Here is a 17,942-nt window from a genome sequence, read left to right on the forward strand (position 1 = left end):
TTGTAAGATCTTCTCAGTGAAACTGAGCCTGCTAATTAAACTAAATGAATTCCTGTAGATAGTTCTGGGGACAGGGTTTTATATATATTCCTGATGCAACCACATTAATTCCTTGCCTCCACAACAGGGAGCTGGGATCATTTTGACTGGATTAAGAGGAGGCTGAGGGGAGACCTCATTGCTCTCTACCTGAAAGGTGGTTGGAATGAGATGGGGGTTGATCTCTTGACCTAGTATCAGGTGACAGAACAAGATGAAATGGACTGAAACTATGTCACAGGAGGTTTGGCTTGGATATTAGGAAAAAAATCTTACAGAAACAGTGGTCAGGCATTGGAATAAGTCACCCAGGAAGGTGGTGGAGTCACTATACTTGGAGATGTTCAAGAAATGTGTGGACATGATGCTTCAGGATGTGGTTTAATGGCCATGGTGGTGTTAGGTAGATGGTTGGACTCAGTGATCTCAGGTTCCAACTGAAACAATCCTATGATCCTATGATTTTAAGAGAGCAAAGGATTTAATAACTTGTCCAGCAGTTTCCTGTGCAACTTGATGCTGAAATGAATGGCCCCCTGGGAGACTGGACTTTAGCAGCACAGACTCTTATTTGGATAATATTTCTGTAACAGCCTCAAGCTATGCCAGGGGAAATTTAGGCTGGAGGTGAGGAGAAAGTTCTTCCCTGAGAGAGTCATTGGACACTGGAATGGGCTGCCCGGGGAGGTGGTGGAGTCGCCGTCCCTGGAGCTGTTCAAGGCAGGATTGGACGTGGCACTTGGTGCCATGGTCTAGCCTTGAGCTCTGTGGTAAAGGGTTGGACTTGATGATCTATGAGGTCTCTTCCAACCTTGGTGATACTGTGACTTCCTGTCATTGACACATGTGGCACCATCAGTAAGGGCAGCAAGAGGCCACTGGGTTATCCTTTAGCAGTATCGATGAAGCCAGAAAACACAATACGAAGTCCTTCAGTGGCTGCATGATTTTAAGCACTGATACCCCTTTTCTGGGGGCAAGTCTCAGAGACTTCACAAAGAGAAAAAATTCACAGGATGGAGCTAGGGTTCTTTTGACAGGGAGAGGCTTTGAAAGAAAATGAAATGGCAATTTCTCTAGGTAGGTTAAATGTATGTCACAAACAGCAGTTCAGTGCAGAAATGTCCCAACAGCTGTGGCTGGCTTGTTGAACTAGAAGCAGCATCCATCACAGAACTCTACGAGCACAGGAGATTTTAATCAACTGATTAAAAAGGCAAAGCTCCTAACGTTATGCCTGACAGAGTACCAGAATTATTACCAGCTGGACCTGATCTAGTATTTTCACACACAGAGCTCTGTCTTGTACGGTTTAGCTAGTGACTCTTTTCCCAATTATCCATTTCACAATCTTAAGTATCCCTAACGATGTCTTCTGGGAAGCATCTCCTTCTTTATAAGCCCTAGAAATGAACCACTAGAAAAAAAACAACTTCTTAGGGAGGACTACTGGTGAGGTGCTGTGTTGAAGCAGTCTGGATAAAAGAAGACCTGAAGAAAGATGAGTAACATCTGACCAAGGAAGTTTCTTTTGTGTTCCCAATGTCCCGTGGCAATGGTTTGTGGAGATCACCTCAGATAGTGCAACTACCAAAGAAAACAAATAATACATCTACATATTTACAGTCAAAGTGGTGTGATTATTGGTATTGGGCACAGACAAGCAGAAGAAGCAGTGGTCATTTTTGCTCACAAAGACCTGAATAAGCAGTGATAGCTCATGGCATAGAATTTCTGGGACTTGCATCTACCTTTATTTTTGCAGCAGTTCCAATATGCAGTAGCTGGGCCCCTTCAGGATGTGGTTATTTCTGCAGCTCCAACACAAAGCAACCAGGGGTTGAGTGCTCAGCTGGGAGTCCCTCATATACCCTGCAGGGGTACAGATGCTCCCAGGGAACAGGATGAGGATAGTCACAAACTGGAGCAAGGGAAATCTTGAGAAGGTATTGGAACAGGTCATTCAGAGAAGATTTGCAATCCCTGACTCAAAACCTGGTGGAACAGAGCCCTGAGCAAGCTGCCCTAGCTGTGAAGCTGGCCTGGCTTTGAGCAAGGGCTTTGGCCAAATAACCTCTGGAGGTCGCTTGCCACTGAACTGCAGTACGAGAATGCTTTCTGTTCCCCCTGCCGTCTTGGTCAAGCACAGCTGATCCTGGGTGGAGCAGTACAGCGCATTGCTTGCCCACTTACAAACTGGCCTCTCATATAGATTATAGTATTTTAGTATTTATCTCCTGGTCAGCTCATGAGAGACAAAGTTTAGTTTGCTCAATCTCAAGCACCAACTGTCAATTACTAAGACTCCACACTCCTTTCACTGGTCTGCACAAAGTGAAGGACCTGAAGCTATAACTCCTGCTTCAGGCACTATACTTTGTATACCCAGGCACTCAAGTTAACTTTTTAGTCTAATTTCTTCCTAGCAGTTCCTTAAGGTTATGTTATATTCCTTGTGCACTTGGTTCTCCCTTTTCATCACAGCAAAAGTAGCAAGGTCTGACTGCATCTGTCACGTAACTATCACAGTTCCAGAGCAGCTGCATTAGACAGACCACAAACACTGTGGGTGGAGGCTAACACGTGGCAACTAATGACTCACAAGTAGGAGAAATCCTGAGACTCATACTTGCACTATTGCTTGCATTCAGGGCACAAACGAAGCAGCAGAGGCAGTGCCTTGCCCAGCCAGAACCGAGATCTGTTTAGGTTTGTTCATCATTTTGTATGTTCCAAAGACTTAAGATGGCCCAGGTGCTTCCCTTGAAAATGCCAGGATTTGAGCTTCTTACTGGCAACCTCTTTTCCTCCCTTCATCTCTGCTGAAACCTAGCTGTGATTAATGCTCACGTGTTCTGCTGGATTCTCAGTGAGCAATGCTAACAAACTGCTTGACAGACTGCAAAAGCCTTCATTCCTTTTGATGTGGTTTTGCTGGCCAATACAAAACCTGGATGACATTACAATCTGTCTGAAAGCACATCATCCTCTTTACAATCCCAGATCCCCTGACATAGCAATGGGCTCTTTTGTAGTAATCATCTTAACATTTTACATTACAAAACAGAGAGTAACTCAAGACAGAAAATGATGGGAGCACCTGTGCAAGGCTGAAGCTGAAATTTCTGCTCTAACCATGTGTCTCCCATGATAGTGGAAGTCTCAGAAATCACTAAAAAAACAGCAACAAAGTCTGTCTTTCCAGGCAGAACCTTCCAAAGGGTGAGATTTGGGAAACCATGTGGATGCTGTCCTCATCCCAGTGCTCCAGACAGAGTGGTGTCCCCAGAGGATGAGAGAACAAGTTGCCAGTGTGCAAGCATTGGTCATGCCCAAGACATCGTGATGTGCTTAGGACTAGCAGCTGAACTGGAATGCTACCAAAGCTGGGGATCTTGTTTGTAAAAAGGTTTTCCTTGTATAAAAAAGAAGGCAATGCCCAAAATTTTGGGTAGCTAGTGCAGTGGTGTCCTTTAATAAATTTGGAAGGAGATTTTGTGAAATTTTGTTTCAGGCTGCCTGAAACTTCAGAGTGCAATAAGCACCTTCTAAACTACTTCACCAGACAGAGATTTCTTCTAAGACCACCTTATTCACTCCATTGAGCATTTACCATGCAATACTAAGGTTAAATACCACTGTATGTTTAAGGCTCACTCAGAGTCTGAGAACAAACATTAGGAGACTCAGCTCCTGCCTGCGATGAAAGCAGAGGCGAAATGAGGGTTCCAGTGCTGCTTTTCCTCAGCTGCTCTCCCACAGCACAGGGAAAGCCACACATGGGTCTGTCCAAGACTTTGCCTTGTGATAATACTTGCAATATCTTTACATATGCTGTATAATCTCCAGGAATTGGTACTTAAAATAAAGACAAGTCATTCTAATAGGCACAGTTTACTTTAGATGAAAGCTGTGAGGGTGCAGTTTACCTTAGATGAGAGCTGTGAGGGTACATCTTGCAGCATTCTACTTACAAAGCCATCAAGTGCCTCAGGTAGTGCCTGAACAACACAGAAAGGTCTCAGTGTTTTTCCTCTCACAGTGCACGCTCGCTTTACATCTGTTCTTCTGACAGCTGCAATCTCAGTTGTTCAAATGACAGTTTCTTGCATTCAGTCAAACAAAAATGGTCAATATTGTGTGAGTCTGATCTGGCTTTCAATCCCAATCATTCAGCATTCACTTCTGGGTGGCCCTGGTGTTGAACATGTGACAACAACAGGCAGAAAAACTGAAGCAGAACTTAACACCCTTAGAAAAGGTCCCACCGAACAAAGTTAGGTTTATGTCTGTCCTGCTAAATCTACAAGAGTATAATGTTCAGAAAGCATAAAAGCACCCAGACGTGCAGAGAGAGAGCTGGGCAATGAGACACTTTCTTTGGTTAATCCTTTTGTGGGAATCCAGCCCAAAAATCTCACACTTTTAAGGTCCACAAGCTCCAACATGCAACAGGTATTCCAGTTTTCACCTGGCCTAGCTGCGTGACTTGTGTCTTCGTTTACTGATTAAAGAGCTGAAAGGCATTGCCCATGGAGATTTAGTTAAGAAAAGTCTCTTTTGCCTGTTTCTCCCTTCACTGAACAAAGCTGGCAAGGTTTGGGTTTCTGCCACAAGGAACTCAGCCCAGCAGCCTGTTTGATGGGTGGAAGAATCCAGGCGTTCAGCATGGCTCTTGTTGATCCAATTATAATGGATTTACGTTAACTTAGTTGTGTAATGAGCAGAAACTTTCTAAGTGGAAAGGTCTGCTTCAGTTGCCCTGCTAGCATGTTGGCATATGTCTGCCAAATAAACATCTCCTGCTGGGTGATTGGAAACAAGTGCAAGAAGTTCTGGGTATACGATGCTAATCCTTAAGGCATAATCTCATCTCTGCTCTACAAAGACTCCTCCAATCACTGGATCTGACACAGATGCACATCAAAGCCTGTGGGTTGGCAGGGAGAGCTGAGTGCTCAGCTGCCCTGAGATTCTGCCTGAAGCTGGGCTGAGGATGGGAAACTCCTACTCCCCGCTCAAAATCTGCCAGACTTGAGGGATGTACTGCAGAGAACTGAGGAGAGATGGAGACAGGGCATGGAGACAGCAGGGAGCCCCAGGGCCCTGGAGGAGAATGAGCACTGCTCCTGCTGCCACCACACACAAGTGTGCACAGCTGACATTGACAGCTGCCACCAGGATGAGAGCTAGGTGTGCTCCTCAAGGTAGCAGTTGTGGGTTAGAGGGGCTTTCTGCCAGAGAAGGCTCTCTCTACACAGCTAATCCACCAAGACGTTTATGAAGATGTGGACATTTGTCAAGCAGCAAAAGGATCACAATTGTGGTTCATGTTTTTTTCTCTCTCTCTTGTCAAAGAAACCTCTTATTTATTTTTTTTTTTTCAGAGATAAACATAAAGCTGAGGGTCAGCATGAGCCAGCTTTTGGCTTTGAACACCAAATCCTACCCTAGCACTACACTGGACATGTGGTATCAGTATACACTGCTACCCTTTCCTAACATGTAGCACTGCAGAGAAATGTCCTCTTTGCTGTGCCTAGAGAAGTTTACAGTAACAATAAGTAGTTGAAAAAGGTAACAAAGGAAAACAGGGAGGTAGAACCTATAAAGCTATAAATACAAACCATGTCCTGAAAACTCTGATCTTACCCAGCTTCTGTTAGCATTGAGAGGTTCATGGTGGTTTTCTCTTTGTGACATACCTCCATAACTAGGGAGAAGTTATCTACATTTCATATTTATGGAACAAGCTCCAGTACAGCAGAGCATGGCAAATCAACCCCTGACAAGAACACTGGCTTTACTGTCCTCAGTGCCTGAACTTCTTTTTCCTGCCTCATGCTGCACTCAGTTCTGTCATAGCCACCTGGGTGGGGTCTGCTCAGACTCGACACTCAGTATTTCCCATTTGTTAAAAGGCAGAATGATCACAGATTGTTTAAAAGAAATACTTACCATGAGAAGGGATAGACTTTCTCTCTCCCCTCTCTCTCCTGACTGATTGCCTTTGTTCTTTCACTGCCATTTGCATCCCCGATCTTTCTTACCTGTGTGCTTAAGTTAGTTCCTTCTTACTGGAGGAAAAGGCAACTACATGTTGCTCCTGCCCACTTCTTAAAACAGAGTAGAAAATTGCCCAAGGGTATCAGGAATATCACACCAAAAACCTCCTGCACAGCTTTCCTCAGAAGAGCATGCAGAATTCTGCTGTTTGGTACACAAGGCAGATACAGTGGTCCATGTGCTTATGAAAGTCGGTAGGACCAAGAGGCAGAGCAGAGAAAGGGTAAATAAAATCAAGACCCCACAACAAGCACAAACAGGAGGTTCACCTCAGGCAGAGCCCTGGCAGCAGGGAGGTGAATGCTGTCCTGCTCCATCCCGGCATGACATAGGAGTAACTCCATTGCTCAGGGCTTACCTGCAGTGGCAATCAAATACCTCCTCATGGGCAGCGGCATGAGCAAGGATTTTCCTTTACAAACACAGGTGCTTCTCTGGAACCCTTTCCTTCTCTTCAGTCCCTTCCCTATGCCTTTATGGTTCCAGCTAGTACAGGACTTCTGCAGCTCCAGCCTCCACACCCCAAGCAGGGGCAAACAACAACCCTAAGAAGGTAATCTATCCTAGCCCTTAGATCAGCCATTTGCTTCCCTGGAGACATACCCTGCTCCATAACTCCCTGGGCAGATACAGTCTGCCATCAGAGCCCTCTCTCACTGCACAATCCATCCTGAACATCCTCTTCCCAGGCAGGAAAAGGAAAATGGAAGAGGATTGAGGAAGGCAGGATCTGAGAGCGCCATGTTGCCCGTCAACAGGTGATGTGAAGCTGCTATGCTGTCCTTCACTAAGCAGGGCAATGGGACAACTAGACAACAGACACCCAGTTTAAATACACTTGGTATAGCCCAGAAGTATCGTTCAAATCACCAGATGACAGGAAGTTGCTGTGAAGGGGACACATATTGAAGGTCACTTCTGCAACCCTGGCTAGTGCACATGGAAGAATGTAAGAGCCGTAAGGGCTGAAGAAGAGCAAAACACAAGGCAATACAACTCTGCTCCAGCACTTGTGTAACAATGCCATTACAGCAAAGCTCAAATTTCACATACTTTCTTATATCCATCTTCTCACCAGCACCAGGGATCATGCAAGTCTCCTTACCGTGTCACACAGGACAAGATCACACCTCCTGGGCTCTCTCTGGTGCTCCCAGAGGGAGCTCCCACATCCTCCACTACTCAATTGCACTGATCCTAGATATTTCTAGATGAAAATTTTGACTCTTCGAGGGTGAGAAAGAGTGAAGAGTCAGAAGCTGGCCTGTCAGTGGCAGTCATAGGAAAAATAACGCTATTATTGGATGATCTTGAAGGTCTCTTCCGAGCTGGTGGATTCTATGATTCTATGATGTGGTTTACTGTAAATAACCAGCACGCTACTGGACCATCTGGAGCTTTGCTGTGATTCCTGCTTGCTCTCCAATTTGAAGGAGACCTGCTTCCCAATGATGACACGGTTTGGGGATTGAAACCATCATCTTTAAAACAGGTATTTTAAAGGTATTATCTAATTATTCAGGCTGTAACTAATTGGAAACTTAAGCAGCTTCTTATTTTTTTAAGAGTAGTTGTTCCTTTCATAGGAGGGGTCTTCCAGCTCCCCAGGTCCTGCCACTCGTTTGCTACTGTCAGCTCACAGAGTCAGCAGCTATACTCTTATGAAACAATGTTCTTCCACCAACAGCTCCAGAGAGACAAGGCTGCTACTCCAGAGACCTCCCTTTTTTTTTCAGCCTCACTGCTCTTTTCACAAGCTGCAAAGTGGCTGATACCACTGAAGTCTGGGCCTTGTTTGGTTTTTCAGAAAGATTTTAGAACAACCTTCTTACAGCTCTGAGCTCTCCCTGCGATCAGAAATCAGGCCACAGCTAACATCACATCAATACTGCCCTGGGCAAAAAGCATAGTTGGTAACTTTTAGTTAGCTACTGGGAGTTACAGAAATAGCCTGTGGGTGTAAAGAAGAGTTTGTTCAACATCTCACCCTTTTAAATCTTTTTTTAGGAGAAAAGCCAGTTGCTACTTCCATATTCATCACTCAATCTCCCCAAAGTGACCACACAACTCTTGTCCCCAAGTGAACGGTGTGTTGGCAGGCTGCCACGTGCACTTGTTACTTTTTGTACAAGAAAGTATTTTTTCAGTCCAAACTCTCCTCTCCCTGCTCTCTTCTATCCTTCTCTCCATGCACTTCCAGACCTGGAAGTGTCTTTCCCCCACTTTCCAAAAAAGCCTGGATCTCTTACAGCCCCCAGCAGAACTGACTGTACCATCTCCTGCTGCTGCCTACCTTTCCAGGCTTCTAGGAGCAGCATTCTCTCTGCCCGCCCCACCAATATCATGTTTGCCCAGCAGCCAAGGGAACAGCACAACATCACGGAGGTCTCTGGGAGAAGTTTCACTTTTCCAAGGTGAAAAACAGTGCTGAACATGTTGCTTTTCTTCCTGCAAGTGATAACAATTTGCTGGGATTGTTGGCATCACTGAACACTCAATAGTATTACTAAATGCTCTGTCACTGGAACCATCCATTTCTCTCTTTTGCCAGACCCGTAGATTGGGGTTCATTCAGTCAAATTTGGAGGGCTACCATAGAGAGGTCTCTATTTGGGCAACTCATTTAGGCTTCCACTGTATATAGACAATGGAAAGAACCAGGCTCTTCTAGTGACCAGCCCTTCCAAGGGGACCATCCTTCAAAAAACACCTCAGGTAGCCTATAGGGATGGTGGCACAGAAATGTGTTCCTCTCCACTGAATGAAAAGGGAGCTTGTGAGTGACTTTTCCAGATGTAAGTATCACCTTTGAAGATGCTTTGAACTTCAGAAGAATTACATAAATGCTGCTCTCAGAGATGGTGCATTTTATGACCCAGCACTCCGGGTGTCTACATGCCTTGAATAGTTCTGTGGTCTCTGCAGCGCTGTCTGGACGCCACTGAGATGACTTCCCCTAAAGCGACTGTAGCACAGCAGTAGTTCACTGTTCTCAGTCATGTTGTAAAATGGTTTTACTGATGTCAGGACACTCTTTAATGGAACTGAGAACCATTTCCACTGCTTTGCAGTTCTGTGAGGTTATGACATTGCACAATGTAGTCACCTATTTTCTCTTCCTTTTTGGAAAGCAATATAAAGAGAAGGGAAAGAATGTGACAGAAGAAGCAAGCAAGAAGAAGCTCAGGCATTCTCTGTTTTCCAGACAAGAAAGAAGTCCCTGACCCTCTGCCAAACCAGCACCATGGAACAACATAGTGCTCCAAAAAGGGTGGAAATAAGGTTTTTTACCTCAACCAATGCCTGTGGGACAACAAAACATGTAACAAAACAGCATATCTACCCCAGCCACACAACCACTAATTTCAGCTCATTGAATCTGGTTATTTCAATAGCAGAGCAGTTGTGAGTGGCACTGATGTTTGCCACAGAAGCAGCCTAGACTCCCAACGTGGACAGCAGAGGATTGGAGAGATTTCAAGCACCCAAGCCAGCAGTTGGATTGGTTCAGGCATTTAACACAGAGCCAACCTCCAGTGCTTGCCTGGATTGCTGCCAGAACATTGAAGCAGCAAGTCCTGCAGTTGCATGAGTACCTGAAACAGAGCAAACTGGAGACCATTGATAGAGAGGCTGTCCAGTCACACCTTCCTCCTCTTCCCGTCTCTGAGCCTGTCCCTTCTCTTCCCCTGTGTCTGCCACTTGTGAAAACCACCAAGCTACTTGAACTCTATGTGCCCCTCGTACAGGGCAAGTTTCAGCTGGAGCAACAAGCCCTGGAATATCTCCCACCACTCCAAAAGCTGGTGTAAGGGAACAAGATAGGAAGGTAAGAGAAGAGGGAGAAGGTGCAACTTACCCCTCAGCAGTGCAGCATGAACTTGGAATGAGTGAGTCAACTGTGCAACCACATCTGTTTTAAAAGATGGTAGCAACAACAGTTGCAATGTTTAAAGTAGCATTTTAAAGTCCTTGGCTCACATTTGGCTTGTATCTAGAGCTGCACTGATTCTCCTCATTTTTTACCTTTTGCACCTGAAGAGAGAGAAGCAAACCTCGCCCTGTGGGTAATCTGTAGGCACGTCACCCTTGGGATGCACATTTCATTTCTTCTGGACTCAGCTGCAAGTGCATCATATCCTTCCTCCCAGCTGGGAGACACCCCCTGAGAGAGAGGAGGTAATGGAAACTGTCAGGGGAAGGAGGATTTCTTTCTGTCCTAGCTATAAATGAGCATGGTGTGATAGGAAGATACGTAACTGAGCTGTAGAAGGTTGTCCAGAGGCCTTGAGACCTCCAAAGGAGACCTTCTCTACCATGCTCTTCACTGAAGCAGACTCATGACACTTCTGCTACAACAGGAATCCTGCTCTCAAAGGAGAGAGGGGTATGGCTTTGATTCCCCCCCAGAGATGGCCATACAAGAGCACACGTCATAGGAAGAACAGTGCTGCAGAGACATAAAATGGAATCAGATCTATCAGCTGACATAAAACTAGAAGTAACCTTTCATGGTTACAGGTACATCACACGAAATGATGTCACTGATTTTATCCTAGAAAACAGTACAACTGAAAACTACTCCACCCTTAACCCACTTGTGATAATTTTTGCTCTGTCCTGTTCAAATAAAAATAGTAAGACAGAAACGATGTAATTTTGGCAAGTGTTACACCAATTCAGTGGAATTTATTCTGTACCTCTTTTCTTCCAAGCAACTGTGTGCATGCAGATAAGGTTGTCCTCCAGCAGTGGTCTTTTGTTCTTTGTTTTCACACAAAGTCCATAGAGGTGGTAGCAGACAGAGATTTACACACACACATAGAGAGAGGTACTGGCAAAAATAGAGCACAGAGGTAGTGGTGAAAAGCAAGATCTTTATGAGGCTAAGCAATCATTAGGCATCTTTCACTAAAACTGTCCAGAATGTGCTGGTGCTTCTGTATTTAGAAAAGAACTTACAATGAAGAGATGGACATCTAGTGAATGATGTATCTTCTGCAGCAGGATTTACACATCACATGGCTTTTAGGAGTATCAGGGAGCTTTAAGTCCCTGTAGCAAACCTTTATCAAGCCTGGGATAATCTTGAGACAACATCAACAGCAGCGAAGATTGCTTGTGAGAGTTCATTTTTGTCCTTCTTCATATTCCACTACCTTTTTTTAACCTGGGTTTGGAGTTTTGGTTTTTTTTCCCTGCAAATTGACACAGAGCTGCTGCAACAAGCTGCATCCAAGAACCTTTTCCTATCAAGTCTCACATTAAGGTGGTATTTGAAAAGCCCTTTCAATCACCAGCAGAGAGCTGAGATTTATTCTGAATGCAGTATTACCAAGAAAAAAAACAACCCATAAACCAAAAATGGAGGTGGCCAGCCCAACAGTGATACAACAGATGAAGGCCAAATCCCACCCCTTTCTGCTTGGGCTGCAGTTTTTGGCCTATAACTTATCATAAAATCATAGAATCAACCAGGTTGGAAGAGACCTCCAAGATCATCCAGGCCAATCTAGCACCCAGCCCTAGACAGTCAACTAGACCACGGCACTAAGTGCCTCAGCCAGGCTTTTCTTCAACACCTCCAAGGACGGTGACTCCACCACCTCCCTGGGCAGCCCATTCCAATGCCAATCACTCTCTCTGCCAACAGCTTCCTCCTAACATCCAGCCTAGACTTCCCCTGGCACAACTTGAGACTGTGTCCCCTTGTTCTATTGCTGGTTGCCTGGGAGAAGAGGCCAACCCCCACCTGGCTACAATGTCCCTTCACTTGGGAAATGGAGATACGATGGGCAGACACCTCATAAGATGGATAGACACCTTATATGATGGATTTTAAGATCAAAAAAAGCAACACCTTAAATCTTGTATATTTAAGTAGTACTTGAAAATGATGCTTAAGCTCCTAATCCTGCCTTAGAGGCTTTTGACAGAGACACTCAACAATGCAATAAAACCACATCCAGTTTTGATATAAGCCTTACTTTAAAAAAGGAGCAAAAAATATGCTCAGGATTTTGCTTAGCTTTTTTATTCCACATCATTATGGCACAAGATAGAACTTAAAGACAACATCACTGGATAAGTCTTCAACTTCGTTAGAATTAAGACTAATAGGTTTTATAGAGTCCTTTCGATATACTTTCCCTTAGCAAGTGATAAAAAGAATACTGAAGTACATCGCCACCTGCTGGCCACAGGCGATTTTGCAACTCAAACCCACCGGAATGCGTCTAAACCGGCAACGTTTAACGGCGCAACACACAGTCACCCCCCCCCCAAGAAGCACAATTGACCCCCACTTTGGCACAGTGTTTATAGAAATGCAGCTGTCAACTTTTCCAAACGTCCTGTTCAGTTCTCAAACTCCCTTTCCTACGTCTGTCTGCATTGATTATTTTGGGTGTTTTGAAGCTTTCTCTGACTTAATGCTCAAGCTTTGCTATTTCAAAGGCAAAGCTGTATTCTTTCTCAGCTGTTACAAGCCTCAATTTACTTGGTTTGGTTTTCTAAACTTTGGATTCCAGTTTACTGTTTTTAGAGCAATACATAAAATCATACATTTATAAATATATATATTATATTCTGTATACATAACACTGGTTTTTCCTCTAGAATGGGAAAGACAGACCTTCCTTAGTTGGTTTGGGCCTGGCCTTGCTCTTAGTTGATTCTCTAAGCTGCTTCCTATCAGAGTCTATAAAAAAAAAAAAAAAAAGAAAAAAAGAAAAATTTTTTACAATCTTGTATCAAAGTTTAATTTTGTTTGTAAATATAAGAAAAAAAATATATAGATTTAGTACTTTAACCTCTAAGCTCACTACTACCCTTATAAAATATATGGCTTTTCACGTTCCACTCTAGGTTAGTGTTTTTCAACAGGCAGTGAAAAGGAGGACAACTTCCTCCAGTTTTGGGGGGGGGTTTATTTACTTTACTATAAGCACAGAAACCAGCTTGTGCACTTTCTAGAGAGTTCCAAGGCATATCAGGGTAATGCAAGTGCAGTGATTTAAAAACAACAACAACAACAAAGCAGTCACGATTGCTTGCCATCTGTATATGAAAACATAATACATGATTATCATACAATACTCACCACAGAATATACAACCATCAGAAGGGGCAGAGATATAAATACACGTTTAAGCAACATCAAAGCGACGGTCTGATCTTACACACAGCGTTTGCATACGGAGTTATGAGACTAAATCTTTTCATCTTTTTTGTTTAGTTTGGTTTTTTTTTTTTTCTCAAAAGCTTGCTGAAAAACAGGGAACAGGTTGTATTTGTAAATGGGCTGCTTGACAGTGCTGTTAAGAAATTAAAGTGAACTGAGTTTAAAAAATGAAAAGTAGATGCAGTTCAGTTTGGTATAAAACAAATGCGCCCTCACCCCCCACCTCCACTTTCCAACATCACCACTGTTTTCCTATGAGACAGAGGCACAGGTGTAAGTGGCAGCTCTGTAGAGTCCAATCATACAAGGGTTTCTGGGAGGGCATCAGGGTTATCAGCTGATAATAGCTCCCAAATCTGCCACCTCTCCCTTTGCCAATCATGCCAGTCCGACTCCGAAATACTTTTACTGTTCTGACTGTGAGGTGCTGTGGAACAGATGTGACCTGCTTGAGTGTGTGGGGCCAGATGCTCCTGCTTGGATGGAGCCCGGTCAGGAGCTTTAGGTGGTGGTCCTCCAGCTGCTCTGGTCCCTGAATTTTTTTCTGGGCGTTGAAATCTCCACAAAGAGTGCAACGTTGAAGAAACACTGGATCGCTGTGACAACACAGAGCTCGTTTTCGCTGTGCCTGGGTAGGGAGGTGGTGGTCGCTCTTTCCTGTAGGGAGGCTTGGCTGTGCCTTGTGAACAACCTGCACTCGAGTCACGCTCACTGAGGTCCTCCACACTGCTTAAAGTCAAATGCTGCTCTGACTTGGAGTGTGGCAGATCTGAACTCCTACTGCCAAGCTGAATTTGTGAGTTACTGCACATCCGAGACACCGTGGGATGGAGCTGGCACTCAGTAATGGCAGCAGTCGTCTGGCTCCTTCTCATGGCCTGCCTGCTCGTGTCCAAGTCAGAGGAGCTGCTCTGCCACTGAGGAGAATATAAGGCGAGGTTCCCCTGGGAAAGAGAGCACTGTCCCGGTCGCAGTGAGCTGCTTTCATAAATGTTCCCATAAGAACCTGGGGGCCAGAGTCAGAAAGACAGCATCAATCTGTGTAATCATTTAAAGCAAAGCAAAACAAAGGCAGGACCAGTCATATATTTGCTGCGACTGTGGTGGCGTGGTCAGCACCCAGGACTGCCAACTTCACAGTCTGTGTTTCTGCCACGGTGGCAGCTGCCCTCCAAATCCCCACCAGGTGTCCACCTTTCAATGACTTTTAAAAAACCATAAAACTATTTTTTTACATGACTTTAAAACAACTTTTAGATTACCTTGTGACAGCTGGAAATATCACCACCCTTGCACAACAATTGTGCTTCTCTGTGTGTTACTGAACGGTCACTTTTAGAAACGACCATGTTCTGGACAATGTTGACTACAATTTCTCAAAACCAAGAAATCGTTTATGCCTCTGCTAGATTTAGGCATAAAACTTGAGAAATAACCGACCTGTCATTGATGGATCTTTGCAGCCACTTTTCAGTGTTGAATGCCAGGTACCCCAGATATCAAAATGATCTTCAGAAACATCTAAACAGCAGTAAGAACAGGAAAAAGATGATGAATTGATCTTCTTATAGCCATTATTGTTGAAGGGCATTCATGGAAAAGTAAAACCTTACGTAAGGTACCAAAGTAGTTAACATTAACTAGCAGCAGACTTGTGCACCTAACAGAAACATCTTAAAGGTGTTTGCTCACAGTTACTTGTTTCAGGCCTAAATCCTGTAATGGATTCAGTAAGCTCTGTATGGGTAGGAGGCCTGAGTTTGCTCAAAGAATGGAATTTCCCTTAAGTATCCTGCCTCGGAGAATTTGCACAAGAATAGGAGGGCTTGGTCAACACAAGGTTGTTGATGTAGTTTTTATGGGAGAATTCTCTCAGGTAGCCCTTGCCCCAAGGGTCACTTAAGGCATGCTCTATCAGCTTGCACCATCGCTTGAGTCTTACACAGAAGAGCTGTCAAAGAAGAGAGATCTAATGAAATGCCCACATCAAGGATTGTGCTGGCTCACAACTGTTTAATGCCTTTTTCATCTGACAATAAAGGAATTCTCTAATTTGTCATGCTCCAGTACAACTGAAGTCCAAAAGATGGTTAACATGATAAAACTTCATGTGATTTCCTGTTTATAACTTATTAGAAGTCTGACCAAAATTTGAATTCTGTTCAGATATTTAGATGCTGGATATGGAAGATAAAAAACCATTGGCATTTACAAAGCATAAAATTGAGACTGCAGACTAAATTCCAGAGAGGGGATGAATGTCTACCAGTATCTCTGAAATGCAATGATTTTTAGAACACCACAAAACAGCTATCCCTAAGCACTGAAAATCCTTAAAATTTGGCTCACTAAATATGTATTCCATTAATGTACTGTAAAAAAAAAGTACTTTTAAATTAAAAGCAACTTGCAGTGCTGGTGAGATATCATAGAATCATAGAATCAACCAGGTTGGAAGAGACCTTCAAGATCATCCAGTCCAACCTAGCACCCAGCCCTATCCAGTCAACTAGACCATGGCACCAAGTGCCTCTTCCAGTCTTTTTCTTGAACACCTCCAGGGACAGTTCAAACCCACAGTGCTTTACAGGAGTAATCACTCAGGTGTGCACTTGCTAGATAGCTATGGAAATTACAGATCCCTGCACTAGTACTACTAGGGGTGTAAGTGTCAGCAAATGTAAAGCTGTGCAGCTCAGCTGCATTCTTCAATGAGAGGGTGCTGAGGTCATTCTTTTCAATTGCACAAAACTTGTAATTTGACATCTTGAAGTCTCAGACTTCAAAGTCTGGGCAGATGCCCCTGCTTACCGCAGAGAAGGCTGGGACTAGATGACCTTCGGAGGTCCCTTCTGACCCAGACCATTTAATGATTCTATAACACCCTGCAGGTATTGCAGTCCTATGGAGTAGGACTAGAAATAAGTCTTTGCCAAGCTGTCACAGACAGGTTGAAAAGCAGGACATGGACAGTTTTAGTTTCCTAATAATAGCTCCACGTTTTGAGAAATGAGCACCCCAACGGCTCACTGAGCTAGAAAGTAGGACTGAGTCCTTTGGGCTCAGCACAAAACCCGATGTTGGTCAGTCATTTTTTGTTGGGCTATTTACAGTGCTGCTCCTCAAATCTGGGTAGCTGATGACACAAACCAAACACTTTTCAATCACTTCAAAAGCATCCATCTGCCACTGAGGATGCAGAACATGAGCAAGACATACCCTACCTTTTCCAGCCTGTGATGCAGAAGAATTCTCCTTTGTCTTAGGTTGCAAGTGCCCAACCAGTGCGTACTGCTCGGGTACCTTGTACAGCTTATCTGGGCTGCGGGCAACTTCTTCTTGCATTGTCACCAGTGAGCGCTCCGAGAGTACCGGGGAGTTGTTGTCATAAGGGGAGACATCTCCACTTGAAGCTTTGTTGGAGTCTGTGGAAGAATGCCTTCCTCCTGTGGAGTAGGAACCTTCTGACCGCAGCATCTCAGGGCTCCTGAGAAATTTCCATAAACAAACTACTATTAATGAAAAATTCCTTCTGTTCGCAGCTACAGACACAGTTTGACATCACAAAGATAAAATCAAATGCAGGAGCATGATCACAGCTACTGGAATGAAAACACTTCAGGTGCAGTACAGAGGTGAAATTTCCATGAGTAAAACTTTTGCCATGAGGTGGCCAGCAGAGGCCACTAAAAATCAAAAGATGTTGCTGTCGAGGGAAAAGAAACCCACAAACCAAAACAGAAAAACCACACAACGGTATACAGTTCACCACATGAAATTAAACAGTGAATCGATTCCCTATGTTACCTTGACAATTCAGCTTGTTGCAATAGCAAATCTGAGGGCACGACAAGGAAGATTGGTTTGATGCTAAGCAGTATGCTAAAATTGTTCCTTCCATTCTGAAGTGCTACAGAGAGAATCCAAAACCTTAGCTTGCCTCTCATGCTGGAAGAAGGATCCTCTTCTAGAGACATCACAAAATAAATATTCTACAAGGGACCAGCACATGTAGGTACCTCTGAAGGTGGCAACAAACAACTTGGTCTGTTGATAACTGCTGCAACTTCTTTCGTCCTTTCACCATTACATCACTACCAGCATTGCTTTCACTTAACTGGGGCAGGGGTGGGGGGGAAGGTAAACAAAACCCCCACCAAAGCACACCCAAGGCTCAGAGAGACAACTGTAATTTCTGACATGTCTTTGGAACATTGAGGAAGATTTCTTGAACTGTTAGAGTTGACTACACAGGCAGGAGGCAGCCTGTGAGTCCTTGAGCTTCCCATGGAGTATGCAGAAATACTCTGTAAACAAACATCACTTTTTTGGGACTAGTCCTCTCTCATTTATATCTCTGTTACTCGTTTTTCATTTCTCTGCAGCCCGATCTTTGTTTCTTAGATGCTTATCTTTTGCTTCTCTTGAGTCAAACACTTCTCTCAGCGATCTCACATTATTATCTTTTCTAATTGAACATGATACAAAGGAGGCTCATTCCAGCTAACTTGTGCTGAAAATGGTCAGCCCTTCTCTGAGTCAAATCCAAAAAGAGCTTGAACTGAGTATTTGCTGTGGAACAAGAACCCTCTTCCCAGACAAATCAAACAAAACTGGAGAAATAAAATAATAATAATGGAAAAAAAAATCACTG

General features: G+C 44.0%; 1 protein-coding gene across 3 annotated transcripts in view; it reads right to left on the minus strand.

Moving 5' to 3' along the window:
• Positions 1-12,123: 12,123 nt before the first annotated feature.
• ARHGAP6 (Rho GTPase activating protein 6) overlaps positions 12,124-17,942 on the minus strand; it is a 180,424-nt gene continuing 174,605 nt past the window's right edge. For all 3 annotated transcript variants that reach the window (XM_064143061.1, XM_064143062.1, XM_064143064.1), the window contains exons 11-13: positions 16,513-16,775; positions 14,729-14,809; positions 12,124-14,294 (exon numbers count right to left, since the gene is read on the minus strand). In XM_064143061.1, the coding sequence (XP_063999131.1) occupies positions 13,588-14,294; positions 14,729-14,809; positions 16,513-16,775 (1,051 nt within the window). In that variant the 3' untranslated portion in view covers positions 12,124-13,587. The remainder of the gene's footprint in view (positions 14,295-14,728; positions 14,810-16,512; positions 16,776-17,942) is intronic.

The sequence above is a fragment of the Pogoniulus pusillus genome, chromosome 5 (assembly GCF_015220805.1).
Source record: "Pogoniulus pusillus isolate bPogPus1 chromosome 5, bPogPus1.pri, whole genome shotgun sequence".
In the NCBI taxonomy this organism is placed as follows: domain Eukaryota; kingdom Metazoa; phylum Chordata; class Aves; order Piciformes; family Lybiidae; genus Pogoniulus; species Pogoniulus pusillus.